Consider the following 15,819-nt stretch of genomic DNA (forward strand, 5'->3'; position numbering starts at 1 on the left):
AGTACAGCCCAGAAGCAATCAGTCCCCCTTACTCACAATTTCGGGGCTCCTGTGGGTTATGTGTGCTCTCTTTGACACGGGAAAATTATGCTATTGTGAAGACTGTAAACTCCTTCACTGTGTGGGAATAACTGTCTGATGTGATATAAACAATGCTACCTCTGTTAACTGTTGCCTTTTTTGCCTTTCTACAAGCAACCTTGACTTCTCGGATGCCCATGTTATCAACAGGCTGAAAGACTCCAAAACCTCCGGAAGAAGCCGCGAAAAAGCAAAGACGACCTGCTGCAAGCAGTTATGGATCACTCCGCCAGAGAGAATCAAAAACTGCAGGACTGGAGGGAAAGGGAAAGCAGGATCCGCTAGAAAAACGCAGTGGCCAGGAAGAAAAGCTCAAAGCAGCTGATAAGTATCCTGGTGCGCCAAGTGGACTCTATCTAGGCGCTTGTAGCCATGCAGGCAGAGCACTACCATGCTGGCCCCCCTGCCCCTCATCCCAAAGCTCTTTCCCTTGTGCCTCAATGTCAGCTCAAACCCCCCTTCCCCAGCATCCAGGTTCTTACCACCACCAGCTGCCTCCAACACCTGTACGTTCACCAACCAGCCCTGAGAACTAAGACCCTTACCCTCTGCACTCAACCCCCATCACCATGCAGTATAGGCATCCTGAAGTGCAGCAGTCATTGCACAGCACTCCAGACATGACATATTCAAACCTGTGACTGTACAGTTCCCCACCACACCCCCCTGCCCTTTTAGGTTCCCAAAATGTTGTTTGTCTGTCAATAAAGTTATTTTCTTTTCAATAAATGAATTCTTGGCTTTGAAAACAGTCTTTATTATTCCAGAAAGTAAAAAGTTACCTTAGCCCAGGAAAGAAACAGGCACTGCAAATCAGCTTAGGAAAAACAGATTCCTACTAACATTGTAACCACTGCACTTTATTCCCGTGCAAGGCACCAAACATTACTGTTGGTTTTCAGCCTCAAATTCCTCCCTCAAGGCATCCCTAATCCTTGAAGCCCTGTGCTGGGCCTCTCTAGTAGCCCTGCTCTCTGGCTGTGCAAATTCAGCCTCCAGGCGTTGAACCTCAGAGGTCCATGCCTGACTGAATGTTTCACCCTTCCCTTCACAAATATTATGGAGGGTACAGCACGCGGATATAACCACAGGGATGCTGCTTTCCTCCAAGTCTAGCTTCCCATACAGAGATCTCCAGTGCCCCTTTAAACGGCCAAAAGCACACTCCACAGTCATTTGGCACCGGCTCAGCCTGTAGTTGAACCGGTCCTTGGCTCCCGTCAAGCTTCCCAGGATACGGTTTCAAGAGCCAAGGCATTAATGGGTAAGCGGGGTCTCCAAGGATCACAATGGGCATTTCAACATCCCGTACTGCGATCTTCCGGTCTGGGGAAAAAGTCCCTGCCTGCAGCCTCCTGAACAGGCCAGTGTTCCAAAAGATGCGTGCATCATGCACCTTTCCAGGCCAGCCTGTGTTAATGTCAATGAAAAGCCCACGGTGATCCACAAGCGCCTGGAGAACCATAGAGAAATACCCCTTCCGATTAACATTCTCAGATGCTAGGTGGGGTGGTGCCAGAATAGGAATATGCGTCCCATCTATCGCTCCTCCACAGTTAGGGAAACCCATTTGTGCAAAGCCATCCACAATGTCCTGCACGTTCCCCAGAGTCACGGTTCTTCTTAGCAGGATGCGATTAATGGCCCTGCAAACTTGCATCAAAACGATTCCAACGGTTGACTTTCCCACTCCAAACTGGTTCCCGACCGATCGGTAGCTGCCTGGAGTTGCAAGCTTCCAGATTGCAATAGCCACCCGCTTCTCCATTGGCAGGGCAGCTCTCAATCTCGTGTCCTTGCACCGCAGGGTTGGGGCAAGCTCAGCACACAGTCCCATGAAAGTGGCTTTTCTCATCCAAAAGTTCTGCAGCCACTGCTCATCTTCCCAGACTTCCATGATGATGTGTTCCCACCACTCAGTGCTTGACTCCCAAGCCCAAAAGCGGCGTTCCACGGTGCTGAGCATTTCCGTGAATGCCACAAGAAATTTAGCGTCGTATGCGTCAGGCAACTCGCAATCATCGTCGGACTCCTCACCACTTTGGATCTTAAGGAATAGCTCAACTGCCAAACGTGATGTGCTGGTGAGACTCATCAGCACACTCCTCAGCAGTTCGGGCTCCATTTCCCACAGAAATCGCGCTGCACAGAAACCACTGAGAGAGTCAAGATGGCGCCAAACGTGGACGGAAAAACGGATTGCTGGGATGTGAAGCGATGCATCACGGGGCGTTGGGACAGGAAGCAGAATGACCCGCATCCTCTGCCCCCTTCCCACAACCCACGGCGCCAAAATGGGACAAGGTGCTCTGTGGGATAGCTGCCCATAATGCACCACTCCCAACGGCGCTGAAATGTGGCCACACTGCAGCGCTGGTAGCTGTCAGTGTGGCCACACTGCAGTGCTTTCCCTACACAGCTGTACGAAGACAGCTGTAACTCCCAGCGCTGCACAGCTGCAAGTGTAGCCAAGGCCTAAGGTGGTGGGGTGATCCTCACTGGCAGAACACTCCACACTAATGTTTCTTAGCCCTATCTAAGGCATCTTAACCCAGACCACTACAGTTGTTAAACTGATGTCTTATGTATATAGCGTCTATTCCTTCATAATAAAGTTGTTATTTTGCTGACTGGTGTTGCTGAGGTTCTATTTGTCCCATAGACTCAAGTCAGAAAGGCAGAAGTTTGGAAAGTTACAAGCAAGTGAAAACGGGATTAGAAAGGAAGCATTCATGCCACCTTTCCCCCTCTGGCCATGGCGACCTTGGGGTAAATCTGCCCCACTCTGGGCAGTGTTTGTCTTCCCTCTTCTGTGCTCCTTTGGCCATATTTTCAGGGTAGGCCTCGGGGTCAGCCTACGGGGTGATCCGCCATGAAACAAAAAGGAAACAAAGGGGGATATCTTTCTCTGCCTTCTCAATGGGGCAGGGTGTTGTCCTGTTGCTTGCCCAGGGGTGTCTGTCCTAGCAGACACTTGGGTTGGTTTCCCCTATGGGAAGAAGCACAGCCTCTCAGCCTTCTCCAGGGTATTTCCCTGCTGCCACTAGCCTGTATCTCTCTCTCTCCCTCCCACTTGCTCTCACCAGAGGAGGCATTTTAAAAGGTCTCAGGCAGCTCTTAATTGGATTCAGGTGTCCCTAACTGACCTGAGGTAACCCCTTCTCAGCTTGTAGGAAAAGGGGCCTTTAACATTCTAGGGCTAACAAGCGGGTTTTACAGGAGGATGCTCTCCGCCCACCCCACCCTCTGGTCCCTCTAGACCTTTTCCTCAGGCCCCTGTCCCATAAGCCCCCAGGCCGTTCCACTTGTATGCCTCGAGCCGGCTGCACGACCTGCCTGTTGCCACATAGTGATGGTGAGGAACCCCATTGGGCCAGCGTGTATTCTAACTAGTCCCATGGCCCACTGGGGATATCAGCTGGCGGCTCCTTCACGGAGTTGTGAGAATGGACATGCACTTGGTGCGGTTCACTTCCATCCCTGACGCCTGTCCCTTTTGCAGCATGAAGGAGACCCTGGAGCATGCCTGTCTTGAGTGCATCAGGTTACAGTTCCTATTCCGGCTTCTCCTGGACCTCCTTTTATGTGTTGGCTACACTTCTCCCCCCACCTCTTTATATATGCACACTATCTGTGGCCCCACAAAGTTGTAGGACCTGCTCATCAACCTCCTCTTCGCAATGGCCAAAGTGGCTATCTATAAAACCAGGAGAGAATGTTGGCTGAGGGGATTCTCTACAACTGTGGGGCCTATTGCCAGTCCTCCCTGCGTTCATGTCTCCAGGCAGAGTTTCTCTGGGCAGCATCCGCTGGCTTCCTTGACACCTTTGAGGAGCCGTGGGCGCTGTCTGGGATTCTCTGCTCGGTGTCCTCTTTGGGGGTCACTAGTTTTGACCCTCTGACCCTCCCACCCATCCTTATTATTTTTCTGTTGCCCACCATAATTATTTGAGCCCCGAGTCCAGTGGATGCTCCCCATAGGCTGCTCTCTACCTCCTGCAACCTAATATGAGCATCTTCTTGCAGCCCTCTGGCCCGACTTTGTCACAGTTGTTAGCTGTGTGGTAAGCTCTCTAAATGATCTGAAAATCAAAAAGGAATCATGGATGGATTGCCAAGGAGGATACAAAAGATTAGCACAAGCATATAGGGACAAAATCAGAAAGACTAAGGCAAAAAAGGAGTTACATCTAGCAAGGGACATAAAAGGGAGTAAGAAGTAGTTCTTTAAATGCATTAGGAGCAAGAGAAAGAGGCAGGAAAGCATAGGTCCTCTACTTGGTCAGGAAGGAGAACTAATACTTGATGACATTAAGATGGCTGAGGTATTTAATGCCTATTTTGATGCAGTCTTCGTTAAAAAGGTTAATGGTGACCAGATACTCTGCACAATAAATATTAATCGCTAGTGGGAACGCAAGACAAAATAGGGAAAAAACAAGTTAAAGAATATTTAGCTATGTTAGATGTGTTCAAGTCAACAGGGCCTGTGAAAATTCATCCTAGGGTACTTAAGGAACTAGCTGAAGCCATCTCAGAACTGCTAGTAATTTCTTTGAGAACTCAAAGAGGATGGGTGAAGTTTCAGAGGACTGGAGAAGGGCAAATGGAAAACCTATCTTTAAAGAAAGGAACAAAGAGGACCCAGGGAATTATAGACTGGTCAGCCTAATTTTGATACATAGAAAGATACTGGAACAAATTAATAAACAATCCATAAGCACCTAGAGGACAATAGGAATGATCGGCATGGGTTTGTCAAGAACAAATCAGGCCAAATCAATCTAATTTCGTTCTTTGACAAGGTTACTGGCCTATTGGATCAGAGTAAGCAATACACTTGATATATCTTTATTTTAGTGAGGCTTTAAGGTAGGTGCATAACTGGTTGAAAGAGGCCCAGTTGCATATAGAGATGAACAGTCCCTTTACTTTATCTTATGCAGTTTGCCATCCTTCTCTCCCCCTTTTATAAAGCCTCTCCATCCTCCTCCACTGGCCCAGTTGGTGTATGATTTTTACTGTCCTTTGTTAATTTTACATTAAGAACATAATGGCCATACTAGTCACACCAATGGTTGACTGTGTGCTGTGTGAAGAAGTACTTCCTTTGTTTTAAACCTGCTGCCTATTTATTTCATCGAGTGACCCTAGTTCTTGTGTTATGATGAAGTGAAGGAATAAATAACACTTGCCTATTATTTCTCTACAGCATTTGTGATTTTATATACTTCTATATTTCCCACCCCACCCCCATCATCTCCCTTGTACGCTGAATGGTGCTAGTCTTTCTAATCTGTCCTCATATAGAAGCTGTTCCATACTCCTACTCATTTTCGTTGCCCTTTTCCAATTCTAAACTTTTTTTTTTTGAGCGAGGCGACCAGAATGGCATGTAGTATTCAAAGAGTGGGCCTACTATGCATTTATATAGTGGCATTATATTTTCGTTTTATTATCCATCCCTTTCCTAAAGGTTCCCAACATTGTTCTACACCTCCTTGTTGCCCTTTTATTACTAGAACAAGTTTTGATGGTAGCCTCCCCACATTAAATACTTTGTCCTTTTCTGTTGTTAGTTTCCCAGGCATTACTGAATTTCAGCCAATTTGATTTTAACACATTCTGCATTTCTTCGAAGTCCAATAGCTATTGTACGGCTCTTTCTTCAGGGCCCTATCAGCATTTTAGTCCTGATATTAGTGGTTTGTAAGTGCTCTCAAACTTCAACTGAATTATATTTGGCTCGATTCCACTGATTAGCTCCAGATTAGTCACTGACCTGGTTGATAGCCCATATTCTGCAAATATGAGGAAGCACTGCCTCCTTCCCTAAAGCTCCAACTATTGTTATTACAGTCAGTCTTGGACTAGTTGAAATCCCTTAGGAGTGCTGAGCAGTGGCAATTTCACAGGCTGCTTCTATATGTAAAAAACATTGTGATCTACCCTCCAACTTGCCCATGAGGTCTATAGCAGCAGAAGGCCATTAGGGGCTGTTACAATGCCTTTAGGCTGCTACGGGCATCAGATCTATAAATCTCTTCCAATCCTGCCTGTGCTATTGAGCAACTTATCTAGTGTTTCACAAAGACCGTGGCATGGATGTAGACTAGCTAACAGACTCAACCCAGACAAGTCTGAGTAATGCTTACAGGATAGAGGAAACAATCAGGGGAAACTGTGGAAATTATGTCACCTCCCTGATCAATGGGAGCCACCTTCACTGACCCTGTTTCAGTCCATTACCAAGACCCCTGAAGTTGTCCTTGGTTCTGTTAAAACTTCATGCATGTAAGAGATTCTTCCCACGTGGGTTGCACTAAGTAGACATTCCCTAGAATCCTGCCAGATACCTTGGTCGTTTTCTCAAATCCCTCTTCCTTCCTATTTGCTATTCTGCTCTGAGTCAGAAATCTCAAAGACCAGTTTCTTTTCCCCTACTTTGTGGCTCCCTTTCAATAGCTTGTCAGGCTGATGGTCCTCTGCTTCTTAATCTGTTCATTTCATATCCATCCAGGGTAAAGCATCTGTCAGCAATGGTGAGACTGAACAGCTCTATACAAATTTCCCTTCCTTGTTGCCACCTTCTCCCATCTTTCTCCTCTATACCAACACCTTCAACAGATGTGTGAGCCACTATAAGTCTTCCTGCAGCTTACATTTCATGCATGTGTAGCCCCCTCCTGATTTTGCCCATCTTTCAGAAACAGCAACACTAAGGGAATGTCTACACTTCAATCAGAGGTGTAACTGCAGCATGTGCAGGCACAGCAGCAATGAAACCAGGGAAGTACACATTTTACAAGCCTACTTGGGATTTGGGAAATGTACTCAAGCGACTTGCCCATGCTGCCAAGGCTTCATTGCTATCATTATTCGAGCTAGCTAGAGCAAAGGCAGCTCACGAATGTCTACAGTGCTAGACTCAAACCTCTGATTACAGTGTAAACCAGGGGTCGGCAACCTTTCAGAAGTGGTGTGCCGAGTCTTCATTTATTCACTCTAATTTAAGGTTTCGCGTGAAATACATTTTAACGTTTTTAGAAGGTCTCTTTCTGTAAGTCTATATTATATAACTAAACTATTATGGTATGTAAAGTAAACAAGGTTTTCAAAATGTTTAAGAAGCTTCATTTAAAATTAAATTAAAATGCTGATCTTACACTGCCAGCCTGCTCAGCTCGCTGCCAGCCTGGGGTTCTGTTCACCTACGCTGGCAGCGGGCTGAGTGGGGCCTGTGGCTGGGACGCTGGCTGGCAAGGGGCTTGCAACCGGGACCCCAGACCGGGGGTGGATGGGAGGGGATTCAGGGGTCAGGGCAGAGGACTGGGGGTGTGTGTGTGTGAGGGGAGTTCAGGACAGAAGGCTGGGGGGGGTCGGGGTCAGGGCAGAGGGATGGGGTGTGTGGGGGGTGTAGGGCAGAAGGCTAGGGGTGTTCAGGGGTCAGGGCAGAGGGATGGGGTGTGTGGGGGGTGTAGGGCAGAAGGCTAGGGGTGTTCAGGGGTCAGGGCAGAGCGCTGGGGTGTCTGGGGGTGTAGGGCAGAAGGATAGGGGCTGTGGGGGGGGTTCAGGGCAGAGGGCTGGGGTGTAGGGCAGAAGGATAGGGGCTGTGGGGGGGGTTCAGGGCAGAGGGCTGGGGTGTAGGGCAGAAGGCTGGGGGGAGTTCAGGGGTCAGGAAAGAGGGCTGGGGTGTGTGGCGGGGTTCAGCGGTCAGGGCAGAGGGCTGGGGGTGTGTGGAGGTGCAGGGCAGAAGGCTGTGGGGGGGGTCGTTCAAGGGTCAGGGCAGAGGGCTGGGGTGCTCGGCTCGTGAGGGTGCTCCCAGACCCCTGCCCTGATCAGCTCATGGCAGGGGGCTGGAAGGGATATGCCCTGTTCCACCCCCTTCCCCAAAGCCCTGTCCCTACCTCTTCTCTGCCTCCACTACGGAGCAGCAAGCACACTGCCACTCTTCCCCCTCTCCCTTGCAAGGGCCATCACCTGATCGGTGCAGGGAAGAGAGGAGGAGGGGCAGGAAAGCAACATGCTGGGGAAAGAAGCAGGGGAGGGGGGAAGGTTGGCTGCCCAGGACCAAGCTTCTGCCGCCTGCCTCTGCAGGGGAGAGCGGTGAGCAGGGGGGCTGAGGGCCGGGACCATGGCAGGCAGCAGCGTGCCACTCAAAATCGGCTTGCATGCCGTGTTTGGCACGCGTGCCATAGGTTGCTGATCCCTGGTGTAAACATACCCTTGGTCATCTGCATCTGACTGTCTTGGCTCTTTCATTTGCCATTTTAATGTCCTTATTTCTCCTAATTTCTTCCTGTCTAAAATCAGTCTGTGGCCAACTAACTTGATATTCCTTCTTGTCTTGTCTATAAAGAGGAGGGTTGTGGTAATTTTTTCCTAGTAAAGAAATGCAACAAACAAGGATTTGCCTTACAGTAACAAGCAGAAGTACAAGATGAGCATAAAGGGGGATGAAAACCAGGTTTCCTTCCCCTCTTGTAGTACAATTACATACATACAGCCCTCACCTGCACGCAAGGATTCATCAGAATTGCACATTTAATCTCTGCAGTGCACTTATTTTACTAGCAGCATGAATTTCATCCTGCCATTAGAAAGCCAGATTATCAGTAACTTTATATATAAAGAATTAGAACATCATGGAGACAAATGCATTATATGAAACTTCCCCAAGAGATGTTCAGATCTAATTCCAGGGAAGTGCCTGCTTTTCACTCAGTTTTCCACCTGGACTAATGGGGCTCCAAGAAGCAAACTAACTTGTCCAGAGCTCCAACGCGAAGAAGTGCATGGCTCACCAGGGAGTTTAACCCAGGATGCTTCTGGTTACAGGTCCTCTGTTGTAGGCTTTAAACTAAAAGAGTCCTTGAGAAAATAAGGCTCATCTTGAGGCTCTGGTCATACCATTATTCCTTTGTCTGAGCTATGATCTGAGATTATAAAATATCTATAGGAGCTCAGATGCAGCGTTCTTACCTATCTGCAGAGGGTCTTTGACAGCCCGCATCCGGAACAGCTGCTCCCCCCGCTGGAACTCATCTGCACTGCCATTCGCCAGGCAGGAGTACAACCTAAGAAAAGCAAACATAGTTCCCTTTCAAACACAATCTTCACTGGAAAAAAGCAGAGCTGCACCCCATTCCCAACCTATGGGAGCACCAAGTGTTCACTTCTTTGAATTCATAAGGATAGTTTTAGCCAAGAGACATGAAAGGGCACAAACTGAAATTTGGAGAATTTGTTTAATTGGTTATTTGGGTAGGTGAGGCACAAGAGATAAGTGACTGCAGTAAAGAGTTCTGCCTCCATAGCACCATAGAGTGAAGATCCATTGTAAGTGGCTCTGTGCTCCTGTATGAGAGAGAGACAGATGCATCATTTAGAAACAGGGTCCAGCTGATGCACTATCAGACCTGGTTATCAGTCTTCCATAACTGCTGTTCTTTATCTTTTGTTTTTGATAGGGATTTGAGGTGAGTGGGTAGGAATGTTATTTGATCCCCTCATCTCAAAAATCTGAGGTTAGTATTTTAAGATTTGGGCCAGCAATTTAATATTGAACACATCTGAAAAAATATTTGGTTCACAAACTATATGAGCAGTTCAAATTAAGCTTTAGATTAAAATCTTAAGATTTTGTTAATGGAATTCTTCACAAAATGTGAAGAGCACTTTTTCTCACTTAAAAACTACATTCATAGCTAATTAAGTTTAAAAAGAAATGTATTAACTATTGTTTGTACAGTGCTTTGATCCTATAAAAGAGGCATATATATTTTTATGCAGGCTTAATGCAAATCAACTACACAGATTTTATTTTAAATTTAAAAAAATTCAGCTGGGATGAAGGATGAGAAATTTCATACTTTTCTCAAGAATGACTCTTCAGGGCTGAGGGATGAAACAGGGATTTAGAATGCAACCGCTCTTTCAAATTTATGGTAGTTGTGATGTTGCTCTGGCAAAAAAGCCAGGAGGTCAGTAGTTGCAATTTCAATATTTTGGGCAGTTAATGACTGTCTCCAATTTTGTTAATACAGTGGTCATTATATTTTTTGAACATCTGTACACCATCTTCTTTTTGGGTCTTAAGTTAGGTTTTGCTGAAAGTCATTCTTGCTTCATTTTTAAAGGGGGGGACCATCCTTTTTGGTCATTTTTCTCTAACACCTTATCTACAAAAATAATTAATCTCAGTCTAACTGATCCTGTGAGTAATCACTGACATTTCTAGACATTTTACCAGGGATGGTAAGTAATTACCAGAGGCGATTTTTTTTCCCAGGTAAAATCATGGTTTTTACCTCTTTGGGGAAAACTAGTTAGTCACAGTTTAAGGCATTTTCTGTTTTAAAAACTGTTCCGTTAACGATCATCACATTATACTTAGTTTTAGTTACATATTCAAATTGTGGTTACACAAGGCAGCAGATTCGCAGATTAATTTAGGATTGTACAAATAAAAATAAAACTGCAATGGGAGCAATATTAATACACAAGTTATGCAGGTCATGATTCACATTTCAATATTTAATCATATATAAACAAAAGTAAAAAACATTTGATTGTATGACAACCACGGTACAGAATTGTAGGCTTGAAGTATTAATCAGAAGCATTCAGAGTTGCAGTTTATCAGTCCAGGTCCATTTGGGCACACAGCATTCTTTAGCATTCTTTGATGTAGTGGATAGATCGAGTCTATTCCTCAGTTTTGAATGGATGCATCCAAAGTTTGAAAAAAGTGTTCTGTGCTTGTGGGACCCTCCCCCCAACCACCACTTTCCTGGTTCAAACTGGGTTTAAGCAGGTATTTACTGTACCCTGTCCCAAACCAGTTTTTCCCCAGGAAATTGCTAACCCTGCATGTTACCGTAAAGGCTTTGAAGTTAAACCTTCTACAGAGACTCAGCTTTACAGGCCCTTTTTCAGTTCCCAGTGTCACTGGTTCCAAATATGTACCATGACTACAGATTCCTTTTTAAGGGACAGTCACCAAAATGCTTAATAAGATTTGCAATCATTGCACCCATTAGGCAAGTTATTGGATTTTTTTACAGCCATCACATAGTGAAACTAGCTGCCTATATTCCTCTATAGCTCTACTGTGCACATCTGGGACTCCTGCTTCTGTAGGGATCTTCCCCGGCCTGTGAGACATGTTTACTCTCATCTAAGTAGTGAAAGGAATTCCTGGAGCACTGATTTACTAGAGGGTTCTGGCTGCACACTGAATGCACACATGTTTGCATACCACAACTGAAGAGATTTATGGAAAATTCCTGAAGAACTACTCAATATTCAAAATTCCAAAAGAACCAAAGGCAGAAAGATTATTGATCAAATAACCATCGATATATTTGAAACTATGTAAGAAATCAAACCACTTCTCTGGCCCACCATCCAGGAGTTGAATTGCTATGACTAATGGTACACCTACACAACTAGCAGAAGTGAGTCTCAGAGCCTGGGGCTACAGACTTGGGCTCACACTACAGCACTAAAAATGTGGATCAACATTTGGGCTTGGGCTGGAGCTTGGACTAGGATGCCCTAGGATGGGCTTCAGAGTCCAAGCTCCAGACCAAGCCACAACATCTACACAACTGTTTTTAGCGCCAGAGCACAAGCCCAAGTCTTAGTCTCACTGCCACAGGCACCCTGAAAGACCTCCACAGGAATTCATGTCTTTTTCAGAATTTCAGATCTGTTAAATCCTGCCTCTTCAGCAACAGATTCAAACTAGGGAAAAACCCACACAAAATGTGCCTAAGATGCAGGCATTAGAATGGTACAAAGAGAGTGAGGGATCCCAATTTGATCTCAATACAGGAGAGTCCTGGATCAATTTGTTTCAAAGCATAAATGCGACCAGAACAGAATATATTACCTGATGTCCTCCTCGTTCTCTGGGAAGCTCCAGAAGGCGATTCGAAGCTGCAGCTGTTCAGGTACGGGGGGGTAGACTTTCTCCACTACCTCGAATGGAATGTGAAACGCCACCTGCTTCGCAGACAGTTCCACCAGTGGAATCACCAAACCATCTAACAGGACAAGCAATATTAAGATACAATTACCCACAGATAGAGCCAAACTAACCAGAGGCTGAAACAGAAGGAATGGAAGCTACTCCTCTTATTTCTCTCCTCCAGTTGGGTTTAGATACAAGGCAGGGGCAGCATAAAACTTTTCTAGAGAGTCATCTGCCAATCCAATGTCTGTTCCCAGCCCCAGGGCACAGGAGTAGCACACTCTTGTGAACCCATCTGCTTGTGTGTGAAGAGTTCTGTTGGCCCAATAAGGCTTTAATGACCCAGATGTTTTGTAACCTGGGCATGCTGAATTATGCCAGACTTTTTATTGAAAAGGTAACAAATTACGTCACATATTTCTGTTAGAACCCTGTGGGGAGTATCCTGAAGGTGGTGAGGCTTTTTTTCCATTTACTAGATGAGAAATTGCATGTTTTCATTATGGTATAACCCAAAAAACAGCACAACCCCCCTCTGCTGGTTCTGAATCAGTTTAACATACCCAGAAACTTCACTAATTATACTGGTGGACACGCCTGGCTACGATAGTCAGTGCTACAAAGAGATGCAGATTTATATTTTAATGTCTGGGGTTCCTCCCACAGGCTCTTTGATGGCCCCAATGAATCTTAATAAGAGGGTTAGTTTCTCTCATATCTAAAAATCCCAGTAAGCGAAAACATTATCTTCCCTTCCATCCCCAGAAACTTTAAAATGGAGGAAGGGTGAGCTTGTGGCTAAAGCAAAAGAAGGGGAGTCAGGAGACCAAGATTCTAATGCCCGTTTTGTCAGTCTGTGACCTTGGGCTAACCTTACTTTCCCCAACTATAAAATGGACATATTATTTCCTAACTTATAAGAGCTCTGCAAGGCTAAATTGAAACCTGTAAAGTACTCATAGTTCCACATATTCCAGGAGCCTTACGATTGCATGATACAGGTGTTTCATGGAGAAACTTTCCAAGGGATTCAGCTGCAATACTCTGACATCTCATGTTCCCCCTTTCCAGAAAACTGGTAAGGAAAAACTGAATTATGATAGGATTTTGTTTATTCCACACAAAATACCACCAATTGTGACTGGTATTAACTGCAGATACACAGACATTAAGTAGGTACTATCTATTAGTGCAGAGGTTACTTTTAGCAATACACTGGGAATATGGTACTGCCAAATTTGTCAAGAGTTCCTAGATCACCAGCTTCTCAATCCACACCAACTCCCCTACAGCTCTCCTTCCATCCTCCTCTTTAATCTACAGAAGGGAATTGGTTATATAACTTAAGATCCCTCCCTTTCACATATCAACCACACCAAAATAATTACTGAACTGGACTATACCCCGTAGCCTGCTTTGCTGTATTCATCTCGGATGGCCTGGCTGGGAACAAAGCCTTTTTCCTTCTTCAAAATAGCTCCTGAGACTCCAGCCAAAGACTCCTCACAACTGGTGAGCTTGAGCTTTCAGGATCAGACTGTAGACGATGGAGGGAAGCCACAGGGGCAGTGGCGGCTTTAGGCATTTTGCCGTCCCAAGCACGGCAGGCAGGCTGCCTTTGGTGGCTTGCCTGCAGGAGGTCCCCGGTCCCATGAATTTGGCGGCAGCCTGCGGGAGGTCCGCCGAAGCTGCGGGACCAGTGGACCCTCCGCAGGCATGCTGCTGAAGGCAGCCTGTCTGCCGCCCTCGCGGTGACCAGCAGAGTGCCCCCCGCCAGCTTGTTGCCCCAAGCACGCGCTTGGCGTACTGGTGCCTGGAGCCACCCCTACATAGGAGGATGAAATTAGCTGATCTCCAATCATATTAATCATTCATTAATATTAAAGTGTCCAGCGGTCTCAACCAGGACTGGGTACTCCACAAACACATCACAAGACAGTTCCTGCCTCAAAGAGTTTATAATGCTTCATATGCATGAAAGACTCTCTCTGAACTCATCTGGAAGGCCAATTCACAATGGCTAGCTTGTGGGGCAGATAGGGATTGGCTGGCACTGCGTAACAAATGTTACGATCACTAAGTCCATCGAATGCAATATGTGAGGCAGAGATCCTGTGTGAGAAAAATATTATGCAATCATTAATGCTCTACTTAACTTGTGATACTGTGGAAATTGCAGATGACACAATATTAGGTTTCCACCACAATTTTTACAGAAGGGGGCCCCACACTCTGGCTGACAGCAGAAAATGGTAGAAAAATAAGAACGGACTTTATTACTGCAAATAAGGTCCATTATTACTTTTCCACAATTTTCCAGGACTTGTCCACAGCTCAGCTGCAATTTTTTGACAATCATCCTGCAATTCAAGTAGGGCCATAGCAATCACAATATGCAGAAGGAGGCTGACCTATGGTTGCCTGTGAAACCTTAATTCAGGCATTCCCTAACTTTTGAGTTCTCAGCTTTCAAATTAAATAACTTTCTTTTAACCTATTTAATGTAATATTATATACATACACACACTAGGGCTGTCAAATGATTAAAAAAATTAATCGCAATTAATTGCACTGTTAATAGAATACCAATTTAAATGTATTCTAAATATTTTTGTATGTTTTTCTACATTTTCAAATGTATTGATTTCAATTACAACACAGCATACAAAGTGTAGAGTGCTCACTTTATATTAATATTTTTATTACAAATATTTGCACTGTAAAAAATATAGCCAAAGTCAAAGCATGAAGAGGCATACGAATATTTAGCTTATCTGGCACGTAAATACCTTGGAGCACCAGCTATCACAGTGCCACGCGAACCCCTGTTCTTCCTTTCAGGTGACATTGTAAATAATAAGCAGGCAGCATTATCTCCCATAAACGTAATCAAAGTTGTTTGTCTTAGTGTTTGGCTGAACAAGCAGCAGGACTGAGTGGACTTGCAGACTTTTTTTTTTTGGAAGTTGCAGTTATGTAAAAAAAATTCTACATTTGTAAGTTGCACTTTCATGATACAGTAAAGAGATTGTACTACAGTACTTGTATAAGTACTGTATAAGGTGAACCGAAAAATACTACCTCTTGTTTCTTTTTCACAGTGCAAATATTTTTAATAAAAATAATATAAAGTGAGCACTCTACACTTTGTATTCTGTTTGTAATTGAAATCAATATATTTGCAAATGAAGAAAAACATACACAAGTATTTATAATAAATTTAAACTGGTATTTTATTAACAGTGTGATTAAAACTGTGATTAATCATAGTCAATTTTTTTAAGCAAGTTAATTTGTATTGAGTTAATCACTTGAGTTAACTGTGATTAATTGACAGCCCTAATATACAGGGCCGGCTTTAGGAAGTGCGGGGCCCTGGCAGGGATGACTTAAAAAAAAAGTGGAAAACAAAGCCTTTCATTTCTCTCACGTATTATTTACTTTCCATAACTATATAAATAATAAAATTATATATTATGTACATTGCATCATACATGCTGTTGATTGGTTATTAATGACTGCCGTTTCACATGTGTGGGTCCCAGCTGCTCCCTGCCCCCCTCATTGAAGCAGGTGTGTGCAGGGTTACTGCCCTGGGAACTGTAGGGCACAAGTGGACATGGGGCTGGCTGGAGGCAGGGCAGGGGCTGGCTGGAGGTAGGGTCTGGCTGCAGGCAGGGCAAGGGGTGTGGGGCTGGTTGGAGATAGGGGGTGTGGGGGGCGGGCTGGCTTCAGGCAGGGCCGCAGGGGGATGCAGCAGG

General features: G+C 45.1%; 1 protein-coding gene across 8 annotated transcripts in view; it reads right to left on the reverse strand.

Annotated features, from left to right (window-relative positions):
* ZSWIM8 (zinc finger SWIM-type containing 8) overlaps nt 1-15,819 on the reverse strand; it is a 134,715-nt gene that overhangs the window by 61,094 nt on the left and 57,802 nt on the right. For 7 of the 8 annotated variants that reach the window (XR_004001200.1, XM_030568850.1, XM_030568851.1 and 4 more), the window contains 2 exons: nt 11,978-12,131; nt 9,064-9,158 (listed from right to left, as the gene is read on the reverse strand). Coding sequence is in view for 7 of the 8 variants with exons in the window: in XM_030568850.1 (XP_030424710.1) it covers nt 9,064-9,158; nt 11,978-12,131 (249 nt within the window). In the remaining variant the exon portion in view is untranslated. Of the gene's footprint in view, nt 1-9,063; nt 9,159-11,977; nt 12,132-15,472; nt 15,482-15,819 lie in introns of all 8 variants that reach the window. The other variant, XM_030568854.1, reaches the window with a different exon arrangement.

This window comes from Gopherus evgoodei, chromosome 7 (assembly GCF_007399415.2).
Source record: "Gopherus evgoodei ecotype Sinaloan lineage chromosome 7, rGopEvg1_v1.p, whole genome shotgun sequence".
NCBI lineage: Eukaryota > Metazoa > Chordata > Testudines > Testudinidae > Gopherus > Gopherus evgoodei.